This window comes from Pseudophryne corroboree, chromosome 6 (assembly GCF_028390025.1).
Source record: "Pseudophryne corroboree isolate aPseCor3 chromosome 6, aPseCor3.hap2, whole genome shotgun sequence".
Classification (NCBI taxonomy): domain Eukaryota; kingdom Metazoa; phylum Chordata; class Amphibia; order Anura; family Myobatrachidae; genus Pseudophryne; species Pseudophryne corroboree.
The window spans coordinates 25,220,052-25,236,439 of NC_086449.1; the positions used below are offsets into that span (position 1 = coordinate 25,220,052).

Consider the following 16,388-nt stretch of genomic DNA (forward strand, 5'->3'; position numbering starts at 1 on the left):
AAGGTGGTCTCAAAGTTTCACCTTAACGAAGAGATTGTATTCCCGGCTTTTCAGGTATCGGGACTTTCTGCGGGAGAAGCGTCGCTGGACGTAGTCCGTGCGTTAAGAATCTACGTAGATCGTACTAGTGCCATCAGAAGGACAGATTGTCTCTTCATTCTCTACGGATTTCACAAAAGAGGATGGCCTGCTGGTAAACAGACGCTGGCAAGATGGCTCCGAATGATCATTTCAGAAGCATATTCTTGTGCTGATCTCCCTGCTCCAGCTAATGTCTCTGTGCACTCTACACGTAAGGTAGGTCCTTCATGGGCAGCACAACATGGTGCTTCAGCAGAACAGATTTGTAAGGCAGCCACATGGTCTTCCATTTACACTTTCATTAGACATTATGCCTTGGATACTTTTGCCTCTCATGACGCGGAATTCGGGCGAAAGGTTCTCCTGTCTAATCAGGAGCGTCCCGACCACTAAAAATGGCTTTGGGAATCCCATTGTTATCCTGTTGATAATCCTGTGGACCCAGCCAGAGAAATATACGTTATGGTAAGAACTTACCGTTGATAACGTGATTTCTCTTATGTCCACAGGTATCCACAGGGATCCCACCCTGACGCATCTGATTTGAGGATCTAGACAATCACTAAAAACCTCTTCCTTCTTGTATGGAAGGGTGTGCATGTGTGTTCTTATCGCCTAAACAGGTCTCTGCCTGATGTTCCTGCCTAAAATCGCTGTGAAAAGAACTGATCTGACTGAGTCAGTGGGCGGGACTATATAGTGGAGGCCCCAATGCATTCTGGGAGGCCAGAAAGCTCGTGACCGTGTTGGTGCCATTTTCGCTGTCGCTCGACAATATCCCAATGTTATCCTGTGGATACCTGTGGACATAAGAGAAATCACGTTATCAACGGTAAGTTCTTACCATAATGTATATTTTGTAATGAGAACAATAAAGAAGTATGTTTTGTAATGTCTAGGTAACTATGACAAGAAGGCCTTCAAGATTAATGTCCAGATGGCGATAAGAAGAAGGCCTTCTGGATTAAATTAATTAGCAAGAAGTGATAAAATATGTTCAGGAATGATATGATTGGTTTAAAGAATTGTTGATCTCTGCACACAGTGTACTTTGATTGGCTAATACACTGTCAAGCCTTTATTCCTTTGTTCATTTGTGTATAAATAAACGCTCCTAGACCAACGACACAGATCAGAAATTACCTGCTGAACTTATACATATCTCCTGTGTGTTTAATTATTTATGATCTCCAGGTGGCTGCTAAGTACAGAACCTCTGACTGATGATCGAAGTTAGTTGATGTTCAGACCAAGAGGTGGTCCTTGAACCCTAACATTTATGGGGGCTCGTCCGAGATACTTCGCATCTCACCACCTGACATTAGCATCCGCTAACATCTCGAGAATTACTGAGCAAAAAAAATAAACGGTGAGTGAGAATTTGTGTAGATATCTACCTGCTTACTCTGTTCAGTACTTCTTGTGTGTCTGTGGAGGTTCAGTTGGAGGGGATCAGAGAGTATCCCAATTGACACAGCATCAGTCAGAAGAAATCTTATTTAAGGTAACAAATATAAACTGTTATGTGAATAAGATAAATTGTGATGTCTTCAGACAATTTTAAACAATAGATAATCAAAGGGGTGTGTGTAGAAATTGTACCTGTGTTGTTGTTTTAAGAAAATACAAAGGGTCTATTGCACCTCGGTTGATAGCGATTACAAGTACTACCGTATCATTTGGTTAAGTGGAAAATTAAAATTAAGTATATTGCATAATAGTTTGGTACCAGGGACACAGGACCTCAATTTACTGTGTAAAATCCACTGCATTAATGGCGAATACTGGATGCACATCTAATACTAGCATAGCCGTGATGACATATGTGATCCGCTGTGCGACTGGGAGAGAGCTGTCATACTTACTTCCCCTTGCCAAGGACTGTTTCACAGTCAATTGATTTTTTACAATACTACTAGTAGTCTTCTTGGTCCCCTTCTGGGATGAAGATCCACTCCCAGCAGCAGCAGCAGGTATAGCGCTCAAAGATTCTTCTGAGGAATCCTGGAATGGGTAGGAGTCACCTAACTCTATCAAATTTTATGCAGGACTACCTCCAATCATTACTGAGGATACTGAGTATGAAGGTGTTGGTGGTGGAGATTGCAGGTTCTGGGATCTAGTATAGAGAAGGGAGCTAGCTGATGCTGGACTGCTTGTTATATTTTTAGCACCAGCTTTTGATGTTATCAATAACTTGTCATGAGCTCCCTGAAAATGACATAACAGGGTGGAGGTTCCTAGATACTTAACATCCCTACCTCTATTTACTGTGGTTCCACAAAGGCTACAGATGATAAATGTTGGCAGGATTTGGGTAAAAATAATTCCACGCATAAGAGGTGGATTTGTTGGTCCTATGACCAGGCATGACAAAGGGCATCTTCTTATCATGGCCAATAGCTGCTTCCACTGGTGCCTAATTTACACACACAACATCCTCAATATCCTCATTAGTACCAGCATCAGCTACACAAATATCCCCCTCATCCTCTTGCAATTCCACAGTGGCATCCTCAATTTCTATGTCATCAACTACAGTATACTTCTGCTGCTCATCCCCTCATTTGCAGAGGGAGCAGAAATGGTGGAAGGTAGCTTCTCTGTGAGTACAGTATCAGAAAAATCAGGCTCACACATAGCACTCTTGGACACTCTCTTCCAGGGCCAGATTAAGGTCCTCATGAGCCTCTGGTTGAAAATGATCAAGGGCCTATTGTGAGAAGTTGAGTAGGTGTGGCTAAAGTTGTGTAGGTGTGGCCAGTGACATATGGGCATGTACACTTCCTACACTATATAAAAAAAACAGCATCACTTAGTGAGGAATTCAAATTATCATTTTAATTCTTATCATTTATGGCAACCATGTGACCAGCTGAGCAGTTAATCATTATCATGCTGTCATGATGATGGGCCTATTTTTATCTGGGGCCTGGAGCTGGAGCTCCATCTGCCCCATTGTTAATCTGGACCTGCTCTCTTCAAGGATTTGTGACATTTCTGTTTCTGAATGCGCAGTTTGTTCTACTGCCTTAGTGGTTTTCAGTTTTTTTACACCTCTTCTAGACTTTGAGTGATGAGGTTGCATCATCATGAGAGGCAGCAGAAGATGCCTCACTGACAGGTGCAGAACCACCACTCAGAAAAGGCCAAGGCCTGAGCCTTTCCTTGCCACTGCGTGTGGTGGATGTCATGTTGGCAATTTTGTTTTTATGCACCAAACCTTCCCTTTATAAAAAGTGTCTTTTTTTTTTTTTTTTTCTACTGTATACTGGGTTTTTATTTTAGATGCCCTGACTTAGACGTGCTATGCCCTTGAGCATCGGCTTTAACAGATGACGTCAGTGGTGCTGAGAGGGGGAAGAGGGTACTAAATACCCAGGTATAATGGAGGGGCTCAGTAGAGGCCCAGGTGTGTCCCCCCCCTTTACCTGGCAGAGGGGGTTACTCCCTTGTGCTGCAGCACTAGTCTCAGATGAACTATCACATTACATATTTATTTTGCAGCCATTCCCCTTCTTTGCATATGGTGGGGACAGGCTCCTTTCTGTGCCCCTGTCCTTGCTGGTGAATTTTAGTACATTCAGGGGCATGCAGATTTCTTATTGTCATGAATAGCAGCAATAAGAAATTCTCATTATCCGGTCTGAAACCTAATAATTAGTAAATTTGCCCCTATGTATCTGTTAGGGGGTAGATAGGACATAGAAATGATCTGCACATCTCTACCTGGTCAGTAATGTAATAATCTGCAGAACATATCTCTTGGTTGGGTATGAGATCCCAGCGGTCGAGAACCCGACACCAGAATTCCGATGCTGAGAATGCAGATGGCTTCTGGGTAACCATTTTATTCCTACCCCAGCCCTTCTGCAGCCTAACCCTAACTGCCCCTATCCCACAGCCTAACCCTAACTGCCCCTATCCCACAGCCTAACCCTAACTGCCCCTATCCCACAGCCTAACCCTAACTGCCCCTCTCCCGCAGCCTAACCCTAACCTGCCCCTCTCCCACAGCCTAACCCTAACTAACCCTAACCTGCCCCTCTCCCACAGCCTAACACTAACCTGCCCCTCTCCCGCAGCCTAACACTAACCTGCCCCTCTCCCGCAGCCTAACCCTAACCGCCCCTCTCCCGCAGCCTAACCCTAACTGCCCCTCTCCCGAAGCCTAACCATAACCCTCCCCCTAGTGCCTAACCCATACCCTCGTGTGTATCTGTCAGGGGGTAGATGGAGCAGCGGAATGCTCTGCATAGCACTAGAGAGGTCAGTTATGTAACAATGTGTAAATTATACATACTTGGGTTAGTTTGTCATTAATGTGAAATATCTGCAGGTTATTGGTATAAGTTAGGGAGGCATACTCTATAATAAAATCCGGCATTTAGGAGCTTACAGAGTATTATGGCCAGTTCTCATTATGTAAAGAGCTCAAAGACAGCCGCATTGCAGAACAGGGCTCAAGGAAATCACACTCTTCTTAATATTGTCATTTACTCAGGAGTCGGCAAGCGGCGGTCACCGGTAGAGCAACAGACGGCATCGTTGGCTCATCCTCCCGCAGCTCCGCGTTACTGCTTTTTGGATTTCCCCGTCAACTTGCTGAATTTTATACCAAAGTTTATCAGCAGGTTGAAGGATTCGGTGGTGTGCGGGAGGAAGCGTCCCAGGGCATAGCTCTGCGGAGAGAAGAGAGGGAGGGGAATGTCACCAAACCATCGCCTCCTAGATGGAGACCAGGACCTGTAGTCAGGATGTATCACACACACACCTACCTGTATCGAGTGAGAGAGGCAGCCGGCGGTCCGAGTGGTGTACCCCACGGTGTTCAGGGCTTCCCTGGCGAAATCCTCTGCTTTTTTTACAGTAATAGTATCCTCTATGGAAAGGTTCATGGGGGTGGAGACCAAGAGCGGCAGCACGGACTGTGGAGATACAGAGAGGGCCGTCACATCCCTGCCCACCATATACTCTCTCTCTACACTTATACACACACACACCGGACCATTACCTGTACTGTAATCCCATCCGATTTATATTCAGCATGGACACCACGGGAAAAGAAGTCCATAAAGGCCTAATGGAGACAGAAAGCTGACCATTATCCCAGGTACAGGGGAACTACATATTCCAGCAAGTCCTGCCCGGTAGAGAGGGCCACAGAGCAACCAGGTTTTTTACCTATAGGAAATCGGTTTGTCGTATCGGGGGGGGGGGAAGAGCGAGACGGGCTTCAGAAAAGCATGGTTTGAGTTTAATATACTACCCTTGATAATAACAGCCCCCAGTATGGGCCGCACCATAGTTATTCAGTCACTTCCCTAAATATTTAGGGAAACTTCCACTAAAAAAGGGGTATTAAAAAAAATAATTATATTTTTGTCCAAAACTTTTCACTAATTTGAGTCACACATTTAAAATAACTTGAAACTAGGTGTAAATTGTATAGGGCTTGCAATCAGGCTGGCAGAATGCTGACTCTGAAGCTTAGGGGACAACATATAAAGATCTATACTGTAGGACCCCGTTCAGGTTGGATCGCAAAATATGAGAAAACGCAATCCGGCCGATTATGGAACGAATGCACATGTGCAGGATTCGTATTGTGCGTGAGCACGCCCAATTAGTGATTATTTCTGCGAACACATTGTGCTTCAACGCAATTGCATCTTTATTCACAGGAAGCCAGTGTTTAGGGGAGGAAACATGGCATTTTGTGGGTGTGTTTGTAAAAATGCAGGCGTGCCCAGGCATTTTTGTGGGTGGGTCTCTGACGCCAGCGATGACCAATTCCAGCCTCTTGCGTATGCCGAATTTTGGACGACCCTGCAGATGGATAAACTCTTAGATGTTCCGGTAATTGCGTATTCGCAATTTCTGCAATGGGCGTTTTTTCTCTATTTCTGGGAGGCAACTATGTGATCGCAGCGACTGCTTTTTAACAAGATTAGCGATCCAATCTGAATAGGGTCCATAATCCATAGAGTATTTCCAATCACTTTGTAAAATATTATGCAAATTTATATAATTTGTCAGCCGATCCCTTAACTGCACAATCAAACAAAGACACAATAGACACTTTTCTGTCCAATTTAAAATTGACCATCTTTAACTACAGGGGACCCAGCTGCCTTTGGCACACAGTGCATCTAGAAAGTATTCACAGGGCTTCACTTTTTCCACATTTTGTTCTGTTACAGCCTTATTCTAAACGGGAATAAATACATTTTTCTCCCTCAAAATTCTACAAACAATACCCCATAACGACAACGTGAAATAGAAATTTTTTTGTGATTTTTGCAAATGTATTAATCTGGTAGACGCTCGATGGGAAAAAAAACCCATGAATTGAATATTGATTCTAATTGCATACACTATTCTAACGAAGATGTTAAAAATGATTGACGTCTGAAGTGTCCAGTTGTGCTGAAACTGAAATTGTCTGTTTCACTAATCTAACAATCCTATTAATCAGTGAGAGTTTCGAGAGAGCTCAATATTCCAGTTTAATAACCTCTGTTGTGTTTGACCTTACGTGAGAGTCATTGACTGGTGTTAACCTGTTATGTTTTTAAACTGTTTGTTAATGTAATGACAAAATAAATTATCTGTGAAATATCCAGAGCCCTTAAAATAATTGCTGGAGAGAAATAAATAGATCTAATTGTGCTATTGCTCTGTGTTGAAGAGCAGCCACATTTTCTCTTCCAGAGTCAAGAAAACCTGTTTGGAGTAAAGATACCATCAAGAGCAGGTAAGAAGTTCATCTCATGGATCTTCATCATTTACCAGGGTATCACACATGGGATAAAAGCAGCCTTACATGGGGCCTAGGCAGCCTAACACGATGCCCAGGCACATGAGGCCCAAGCAGCCTTACACAAGGCCCAAGCAGTCTTACATGAGGCCCGAGCTGCCTTACACGAGGCCCAGGCTGTCTTACATGAGGCCCAAGCAGCCTTACATGGGACCTAGGCAGCCTTACACAAGGCATCAGGCAGCCTTACATGAGGCCCAGGCAGTCTTACACAAGGCACAGGCAGTCTTACATGAGGCCTAGGTAGCCTTACACGAGGCCCGAGCAGCCTTAAACAAGGTCCAGGCTGTCTTACATGAGGCCCAAGCAGCCTTACATGGGGCCTAGGCAGCCTTACACGAAGCATCAGGCAGCCTTACACAAGGCCTGAGTAGCCTTACACGAGGCCCAGGCAGTCTTACATGAGGCCCAAGCAGCCTTACATGAGGAACAAGCAACCTTACATGAGGCCTGGGCAGTCTAACAATAAGGCCCAGGCAGTCTTACACAAGGCCCAGGCAGTCATACATGAGGCCCTGCCTTACACAAGGAACAAGCAGCCTAACAGGAGGCCAGAGTAGCCTTACAGGAGTACTGGGCCCCAAACTAGAGGCCTGAGCATCCTTGCAATAGAAAGATGGAGACTTTGGGGATTGGACTAAAAAGGATGATGCAGTCACTGGATGATGATAATAATAATAATAGATACCTTTGTGGCACTGTATACCGTGTACAATGAGTAAGGGTGAGTTCCAATTCCAGATGACATGTTTATAATCAGGCCTTTCTTCCTAGGAGAGAGGATACAGCAGGTAACAGATCTCAGTAACAGGACAGAAGTATATAAACATCATAAGGCTGATGGATAACTGTGCATTCGATAAACCCTTAACTCTTAACTAAAATAAAGACTCGGAGACTTATAAATTGTTAGCTGATTTATTCAGTAACTTATAACTCAAAATGTTTGAATGAAGATTAACTAGTGGTGGCCAAGAAAGAACGGCTAACTTCTACCCCCAACTCATACGACTGAACCTAACTCAGCCTAAAATAACAAACGGTATCCACTCCACCTTATACCTTGACTACCCACCCGTCCAGGTGGTGTCGCTGTCCCCGACCGGGTGATCCAGCAGATGACTATAGTCAACAAAGGTGGGCGCACCAACCATACCTGCAATAATCATTAGAAACATCTAGATAATCCTAAAAACAATTAACCTGCCGTTCTTTCCAGCCAACGCAACTATCCACCCCCAACCACCACAAAAAAGGGGAGGGAGGGCGGGAAACACCAGAATAAGAGGAAACTCCTCCTCTTCCCCAGCAATATGAACCAGCTAGATCCTGTCAGTCTGCATCCCTATCCCGGCATACTGAAGACCACCCCCTTACACATACTGCACATTTATTATGTATTCTTACATTACTCAGAATCCAGGTTACCAGCCAGCCCTGATTACCTCACCCGCCCTTCTCCCATGTTACACCAATAAAGTTTCTGGTTCAAAAACTCAGCTGCCTATGGGAGGATGATCCCGCAGTAGGCCGAGGCCTGGACTCCTGCACGCCGCGCAGACAAAGCTGGATGGCGCCACACGGTATAACTGAGGTTTTCTTATTACGTTGAAAAAAATAAAATGTGTCTTCACCAGCGTCACCTCATGATCTGCATGATGGCCTAATCACAGGAGGCGTGGCCTGGGCCCCTCCATCAGACCTGGGCCCAGGTCATTTGTACCCTCCCCCTCTCTCTCGGCACCACTGGGTGCGTATGGATTGCACAGGTGTGCCTAGACTTCCACCAGAGAGTGTAGGTTAGCGGGGAGCACGGAGGAGACCAGGAGCCTATGGGCAGTGAAGGCGATTTATGCCGTAGATGCGCTTTGTTCTGCAGAGCAGTAAATGTGCTTTATATTTCAGGTTACTGAGAGACTATGATAGAAATGAGATAAAGGGTGTGAGGTGGAATCGGCCAGGGTGATCTATGCCGTACACGGGAATTCCCTCCATGCCAAAGGACTGAAGATCTGCACCATCCCTGAGCTGATAGAGATTGTGCGCATATAAACACTTCTAATGGTAACCCATAGCAAGTTAGCAACCACAATATATTCCAGCGCACAAGTGTAGATTACACACATACCGTGACACCATCTGCGGCAGTACAAGTCTGGTCATCTGCAAACAGAGAGAGAAATAATGTCACTCCACACACTCATACTTCCCTACTGTCTGTGTCACCCTGCAGGGGGAGGGGCAGGCCCATAGCTCCCTTCTGTGTCACCCTGCAGGGGGAGGGACAGGCTCATAGCTCCCCTCTGTCTATGTCACTGTGTCACCCTGCAGGGGGAGGGACAGGCTCATAGCTCCCTTCTGTGTCACCCTGCAGGGGGAGGGACAGGCTCATAGCTCCCTTCTGTGTCACCCTGCAGGGGGAGGGACAGGCTCATAGGTCCCTTCTGTCTGCATCACTGTGTCACCCTGCAGGGGGAGGGACAGGCTCATAGCTCCCTTCTGTCTGTGTCACCCTGCAGGCGGAGGGGAAGGCTTATAGCTCCCTACTGTCTGTGTCACCATGCAGGGGGAGGGGAAGCCTCATAGCTCCCTTCTGTCTGTGTCACCCTGCAGGGGGAGGGACAGGCATATAGCTCCCTTCTGTCTGTGTCACCCTGCAGGGGGAGGGACAGGCTTATAGCTCCCTTCTGTCTGTGTCACCCTGCAGGTGGAGGGGCAGGCTCATAGCTCCCTTCTGTCTGTGTCACTGTGTCACCCTGCAGGGGGAGGGACAGGCTCATAGCTCCCTTCTGTCTGTGTCACTGTGTCACCCTGCAGGGGGAGGGACAGGCTCATAGCTCCCTTCTGTCTGTGTCACCTTGCAGGGGGAGGGACAGGCTCATAGATCCCTTCTGTCTGTGTCACTGTGTCACCCTGCAGGGGGAGGGGAAGGCTCATAGCTCCCTTCTGTCTGTGTCACCTTGCAGGGGGAGGGACAGGCTCATAGCTCCCTTCTGTCTGTGTCACCCTGCAGGGGGAGGGACAGGCTCATAGCTCCCTTCTGTCTGTGTCACTGTGTCACCCTGCAGGGAGAGGGGCAGGCTCATAGCTCCCTTCTGTCTATGTCACCCTGCAGGGGGAGGGGCAGGCTCATAGCTCCCTTCTGTCTGTGTCACCCTGGAGGGGGAGGGACAGGCTCATAGCTCCCTTCTGTCTGTGTCACTGTGTCACCCTGCAGGGGCAGGCTCATAGCTCCCTTCTGCATGTGTAACCCTACAGGGGGAGGGGGAAGCTCATAGCTCCCTTCTGTCTATGTCACCCTGCAGGGGGAGGGGCAGGCTCATAGCTCCCTTCTGTCTGTGTCACCCTGGAGGGGGAGGGACAGGCTCATAGCTCCCTTCTGTCTGTGTCACTGTGTCACCCTGCAGGGGCAGGCTCATAGCTCCCTTCTGCATGTGTAACCCTACAGGGGGAGGGGGAGGCTCATAGCTCCCTTCTGTGTCACCCTGCAGGGGGAGGGGCAGGCTCATAGCTCCCTTCTGTCTATGTCACCCTGCAGGGGGAGGGGCAGGCTCATAGCTCCCTTCTGTCTGTGTCACCCTGCAGGGGGAGGGGCAGGCTCATAGCTCCCTTCTGTCTATGTCACCCTGCAGGGGGAGGGGCAGGCTCATAGCTCCCTTCTGTCTGTGTCAACCTGGAGGGGGAGGGGCAGGCTCATAGCTCCCTTCTGTGTCACCCTACAGGGGGAGGGGGAGGATCATAGCTCCCTTCTGTGTCACCCTGCAGGGGGAGGGGCAGGCTCATAGCTCCCTTCTGTCTATGTCACCCTGCAGGGGGAGGGGCAGGCTCATAGCTCCCTTCTGTCTGTGTCACCCTGGAGGGGGAGGGACAGGCTCATAGCTCCCTTCTGTCTGTGTCACTGTGTCACCCTGCAGGGGCAGGCTCATAGCTCCCTTCTGCATGTGTAACCCTACAGGGGGAGGGGGAGGCTCATAGCTCCCTTCTGTGTCACCCTGCATGGGGATGGGCAGGCTCATAGCTCCCTTCTGTTTATGTCACCCTGCAGGGGGAGGGGCAGGCTCATAGCCCCCTTCTGTCTGTGTCACCCTGCAGGGGGAGGGACAGGCTCATAGCTCCCTTCTGTCTGTGTCACCGTGTCACCCTGCAAGGGGAGGGGCAGGCTCATAGCTCCCTTCTGTCTGTGTCACCCTGTAGGGGGAGTGACAGGCTCATAGCTCCCTTTTGTCTGTGTCACCCTGCAGGGGGAGGGACAGGCTCATAGCTCCCTTATGTCTGTGTCACTGTGTCACCCTGCGGGGATCGGGGCAGGCTTATAGCTCCCTTTTGTGTGACCCTGCATGGGGAGGGACAGGTTCATAGTTCCCTTCTCTCTGTGTCACTGTATCACTGTGTCACCCTGCAGGGTGAGGGGCAGGCTCATAGCACCCTTCTGTCTATGTCACTGTGTCACCCTGCAGGGGGAGGGACAGGCTCAGAGCTCCCTTCTCTCTGTGTCACTGTGTCACCCTGCAGGGGGAGGGGCAGGCTCATAGCTCCCTTCTGTCTGTGTCACTGTGTCACCCCGCAGTGGGAGGAACAGGCTCATAGGTCCCTTCTATCCATGTCACCCTGCAGGGGGAGGAGTAGACTTACAACGTCCCATGTAATATGTATGAGGTAGGTAGAAGACTTACGTGCACTACTGACAGGATGTTGCAGTTAATAATGTTGTTTAAGCTCTGATGAAAGAGAAATGACATTAATTAGAGTAAGTACCTCCATACCTCTCAACATTATGATATGTAAAATTAGGACAAACATGTTCCTAATCCTCAGCCACACACCACATCCTTTCCTAGTCTGTAAGCCATACTGACCATCTCTCCCGTTTTATCTCCTGCTGCCCCACAGACATTACTAAATACCCCGGAATTCTCCTAGCGCTCTATGGAATCCGGACTGTGCATGCGCAAAATTGGAAAATGGGGGCAGAGCTTGGTATTTGTATCAGAATACAGGGACTGTCAGGGAACAGCAGATGTCTGTCCAGCCACCCAGTCCCTGCATTGTTCTGCCTCCCCTTTGTCCATGACGCTGTAGCCTGTGTCTCTGCGCCATTCTACCCCCTTGTCTGCCCCGCTTCCCCTCCATCCAGGTCCCCACTGGGCCGGCAGGGAAGGCAGATACATGTGTGTGGCCATTATATTTGCCTATGTAAATGTGTGGTCTTGCGCTGGACAGTGATATCCGGTGTAGAGACTATGCGCCAGTGGCCAGCTCCTTCTCACGTCATTGCTGTATCCTCCTGTACAAGGCAGAAGAGCTGGCCGCAATTCACAGTTGTCATACTCTGTTCTAACACATGGCCTAGTGCATGTGGGCGGGGCCTCAGCAGCTCCTGCCAGGTGTAGAAGCAGGGATAATACAGAATGATTACACTCTGATATTAAGGTAAATGGCAGATTTATATTCGTTTTCTCTCTCTTACACTCATTTAGGTAGTTACACTCTGCTACCTGACATCTTGTCTTGTGCATGCTGGTGTGTGACTTGTTTTGTGCATGCTGGTGTGTGACTTGTTTTGTGTATGCTGGTCTGTGACTTGTTTTGTGCATGCTGGTCTATGACTTGTTTTGTGTACGCTGGTCTATGACTTGTTTTGTGCATGCTGGTGTGTGATATGTTTTGTGCATGCTGGTGTATGACTTGTTTTGTGTATGCTGGTCTATGATTTGTTTTGTGCATGCTGGTGTGTGACTTGTTTTGTGCATGCTGGTGTGTGACTTGTTTTGTGCATGCTGGTCTATGACTTGTTTTGTGCATGCTGGTCTGTGACTTGTTTTGTGCATGTTGGTCTATGACTTGTTTTGTGCATGCTGGTGTGTGACTTGTTTTGTGCATGTTGGTCTATGACTTGTTTTGTGCATGCTGGTCTATGACTTGTTTTGTGTATGCTGGTCTGTGACTTGTTTTGTGCATGCTGGCTGTGACTTGTTTTGTGCATGCTGGTCTATGACTTGTTTTGTGCATGCTGGTATGTGACTTGTTTTGTGCATGCTGGTCTATGACTTGTTTTGTGCATGCTGGTCTATGACTTGTTTTATGCATGCTGGTCTATGACTTGTTTTGTGCATGCTGGTCTATGACTTGTTTTGTGCATGCTGGTCTGTGACTTGTTTTGTGCATGCTGGTGTGTGACTTGTTTTGTGCATGCTGGTGTGTGATTTGTTTTGTGCATGCTGGTGTGTGACTTGTTTTGTGCATGCTGGTGTATGATTTGTTTTGTGCATGCTGGCTGTGACTTGTTTTGTGCATTCTGGTCTGTGACTTGTTTTGTGCATGTTGGTCTATGACTTGTTTTGTGCATGCTGGTCTATGACTTGTTTTGTGCATGCTGGTCTGTGACTTGTTTTGTGCATGCTGGTGTGTGACTTGTTTTGTGCATGCTGGTCTGTGACTTGTTTTGTGCATGCTGGTCTATGACTTGTTTTGTGCATGCTGGTCTATGTTTTGTGCATGCTGGTCTGTGACTTGTTTTGTGCATGCTGGTGTGTGACTTGTTTTGTGCATGCTGGTCTGTGACTTGTTTTGTGCATGCTGGTCTGTGACTTGTTTTGTGCATGCTGGTCTGTGACTTGTTTTGTGCATGCTGGTCTATGACTTGTTTTGTGCATGCTGGCCTGTGACTTGTTTTGTGCATGCTGGTGTGTGACTTGTTTTGTGCATGCTGGTGTGTGACTTGTTTTGTGCATGCTGGTGTGTGACTTGTTTTGTGTATGCTGGTCTGTGACTTGTTTTGTGCATGCTGGTCTATGACTTGTTTTGTGTACGCTGGTCTATGACTTGTTTTGTGCATGCTGGTGTGTGATATGTTTTGTGCATGCTGGTGTATGACTTGTTTTGTGTATGCTGGTCTATGATTTGTTTTGTGCATGCTGGTGTGTGACTTGTTTTGTGCATGCTGGTGTGTGACTTGTTTTGTGCATGCTGGTCTATGACTTGTTTTGTGCATGCTGGTCTATGATTTGTTTTGTGCATGCTGGTCTGTGACTTGTTTTGTGCATGCTGATCTATGACTTGTTTTGTGCATGCTGGTCTATGACTTGTTTTGTGCATGCTGGTGTGTGACTTGTTTTGTGCATGCTGGTCTGTGACTTGTTTTGTGCATGCTGGTCTGTGACTTGTTTTGTGCATGCTGGTCTGTGACTTGTTTTGTGCATGCTGGTCTATGATTTGTTTTGTGCATGCTGGTGTGTGACTTGTTTTGTGCGTGCTGGTCTGTGACTTGTTTTGTGCATGCTGGTCTATGATTTGTTTTGTGCATGCTGGTGTGTGACTTGTTTTGTGCATGCTGGTGTGTGACTTGTTTTGTGCGTGCTGGTCTGTGACTTGTTTTGTGCATGCTGGTGTGTGACTTGTTTTGTGCATGCTGGTCTGTGACTTGTTTTGTGCATGCTGGTGTGTGACTTGTTTTGTGCATGCTGGTGTGTGACTTGTTTTGTGCATGCTGGTCTATGACTTGTTTTGTGCATGCTGGTGTGTGACATGTTTTGTGCATGCTGGTGTGTGACTTGTTTTGTGCATGCTGGTGTGTGACTTGTTTTGTGCATGCTGGTCTGTGACTTGTTTTGTGCATGCTGGTGTGTGACTTGTTTTGTGCATGCTGGTCTATGACTTGTTTTGTGCATGCTGGTCTGTGACTTGTTTTGTGCATGCTGGTCTATGACTTGTTTTGTGCATGCTGCTCTATGACTTGTTTTGTGCATGCTGGTCTGTGACTTGTTTTGTGCATGCTGGTGTGTGACTTGTTTTGTGCATGCTGGTGTGTGACTTGTTTTGTGCATGCTGGTGTGTGACATGTTTTGTGCGTGCTGGTCTATGATTTGTTTTGTGCGTGCTGGTCTATGACGTGTTTTGTGCATGCTGGTCTGTGACTTGTTTTGTGCGTGCTGGTCTATGACTTGTTTTGTGCATGCTGGTGTGTGACTTGTTTTGTGCATGCTGGTGTGTGACTTGTTTTGTATGTGCTGGTCTGTGACTTGTTTTGTGCATGCTGGTCTGTGACTTGTTTTGTGCATGCTGGTGTGTGACTTGTTTTGTGCATGCTGGTGTGTGACTTGTTTTGTGCATGCTGGTGTGTGATTTGTTTTGTGCATGCTGGTCTGTGACTTGTTTTGTGCATGCTGGTCTGTGACTTGTTTTGTGCATGCTGGTGTGTGATTTGTTTTGTGCATGCTGGTCTGTGACTTGTTTTGTGCATGCTGGTCTATGACTTGTTTTGTGCATGCTGGTGTGTGACATGTTTTGTGCGTGCTGGTCTGTGACTTGTTTTGTGCGTGCTGGTGTGTGATTTGTTTTGTGCGTGCTGGTCTATGACTTGTTTTGTGCATGCTGGTCTATGACATGTTTTGTGCATGCTGGTCTGTGACTTGTTTTGTGCATGCTGGTCTGTGACTTGTTTTGTGCGTGCTGGTCTGTGACTTGTTTTGTGCATGCTGGTGTGTGACTTGTTTTGTGCGTGCTGGTCTATGACTTGTTTTGTGCATGCTGGTCTGTGACTTGTTTTGTGCGTGCTGGTCTATGACTTGTTTTGTGCGTGCTGGTGTGTGACTTGTTTTGTGCATGCTGGTCTGTGACTTGTTTTGTGCATGCTGGTGTGTGACTTGTTTTGTGCATGCTGGTGTGTGACTTGTTTTCTGCATGCTGGTGTGTGACATGTTTTGTGCGTGCTGGTCTATGACTTGTTTTGTGCATGCTGGTGTGTGACTTGTTTTGTGCATGCTGGTGTGTGACATGTTTTGTGCGTGCTGGTCTATGACTTGTTTTGTGTGTGCTGGTCTATGACTTGTTTTGTGCATGCTGGTCTGTGACTTGTTTTGTGCGTGCTGGTGTGTGACTTGTTTTGTGCATGCTGGTGTGTGACTTGTTTTGTGCATGCTGGTGTGTGACTTGTTTTGTGCATGCTGGTGTGTGACTTGTTTTGTGCATGCTGGTGTGTGACATGTTTTGTGCGTGCTGGTCTATGACTTGTTTTGTGCGTGCTGGTGTGTGACTTGTTTTGTGCATACTGGTCTGTGACTTGTTTTGTGCATGCTGGTGTGTGACTTGTTTTGTGCATGCTGGTGTGTGACTTGTTTTGTGCATGCTGGTGTGTGACATGTTTTGTGCATGCTGGTGTGTGACTTGTTTTGTGCATGCTGGTGTGTGACATGTTTTGTGCGTGCTGGTCTATGACTTGTTTTGTGCATGCTGGTGTGTGACTTGTTTTGTGCATGCTGGTGTGTGACTTGTTTTGTGCATGCTGGTGTGTGACATGTTTTGTGCGTGCTGGTCTATGACTTGTTTTGTGCATGCTGGTGTGTGACATGTTTTGTGCGTGCTGGTCTATGATTTGTTTTGTGCGTGCTGGTCTATGACGTGTTTTGTGCATGCTGGTCTGTGACTTGTTTTGTGCGTGCTGGTCTATGACTTGTTTTGTGCATGCTGGTGTGTGACTTGTTTTGTGCAT

At 47.3% G+C, this 16,388-nt stretch overlaps 1 protein-coding gene across 1 annotated transcript in view; it reads right to left on the reverse strand.

Annotated features, from left to right (window-relative positions):
• Positions 1-2,900: 2,900 nt before the first annotated feature.
• Positions 2,901-16,388, reverse strand: part of LOC134935940 (very-long-chain 3-oxoacyl-CoA reductase-B-like) — an 83,379-nt gene continuing 69,891 nt past the window's right edge. Inside the window, exons 6-11 of the mRNA XM_063930795.1 lie at positions 11,575-11,619; positions 9,030-9,064; positions 7,590-7,671; positions 5,096-5,161; positions 4,860-5,009; positions 2,901-4,763 (exon numbers count right to left, since the gene is read on the reverse strand). Of these exons, the coding sequence (XP_063786865.1) occupies positions 4,656-4,763; positions 4,860-5,009; positions 5,096-5,161; positions 7,590-7,671; positions 9,030-9,064; positions 11,575-11,619 (486 nt within the window). The 3' untranslated portion in view covers positions 2,901-4,655. The remainder of the gene's footprint in view (positions 4,764-4,859; positions 5,010-5,095; positions 5,162-7,589; positions 7,672-9,029; positions 9,065-11,574; positions 11,620-16,388) is intronic.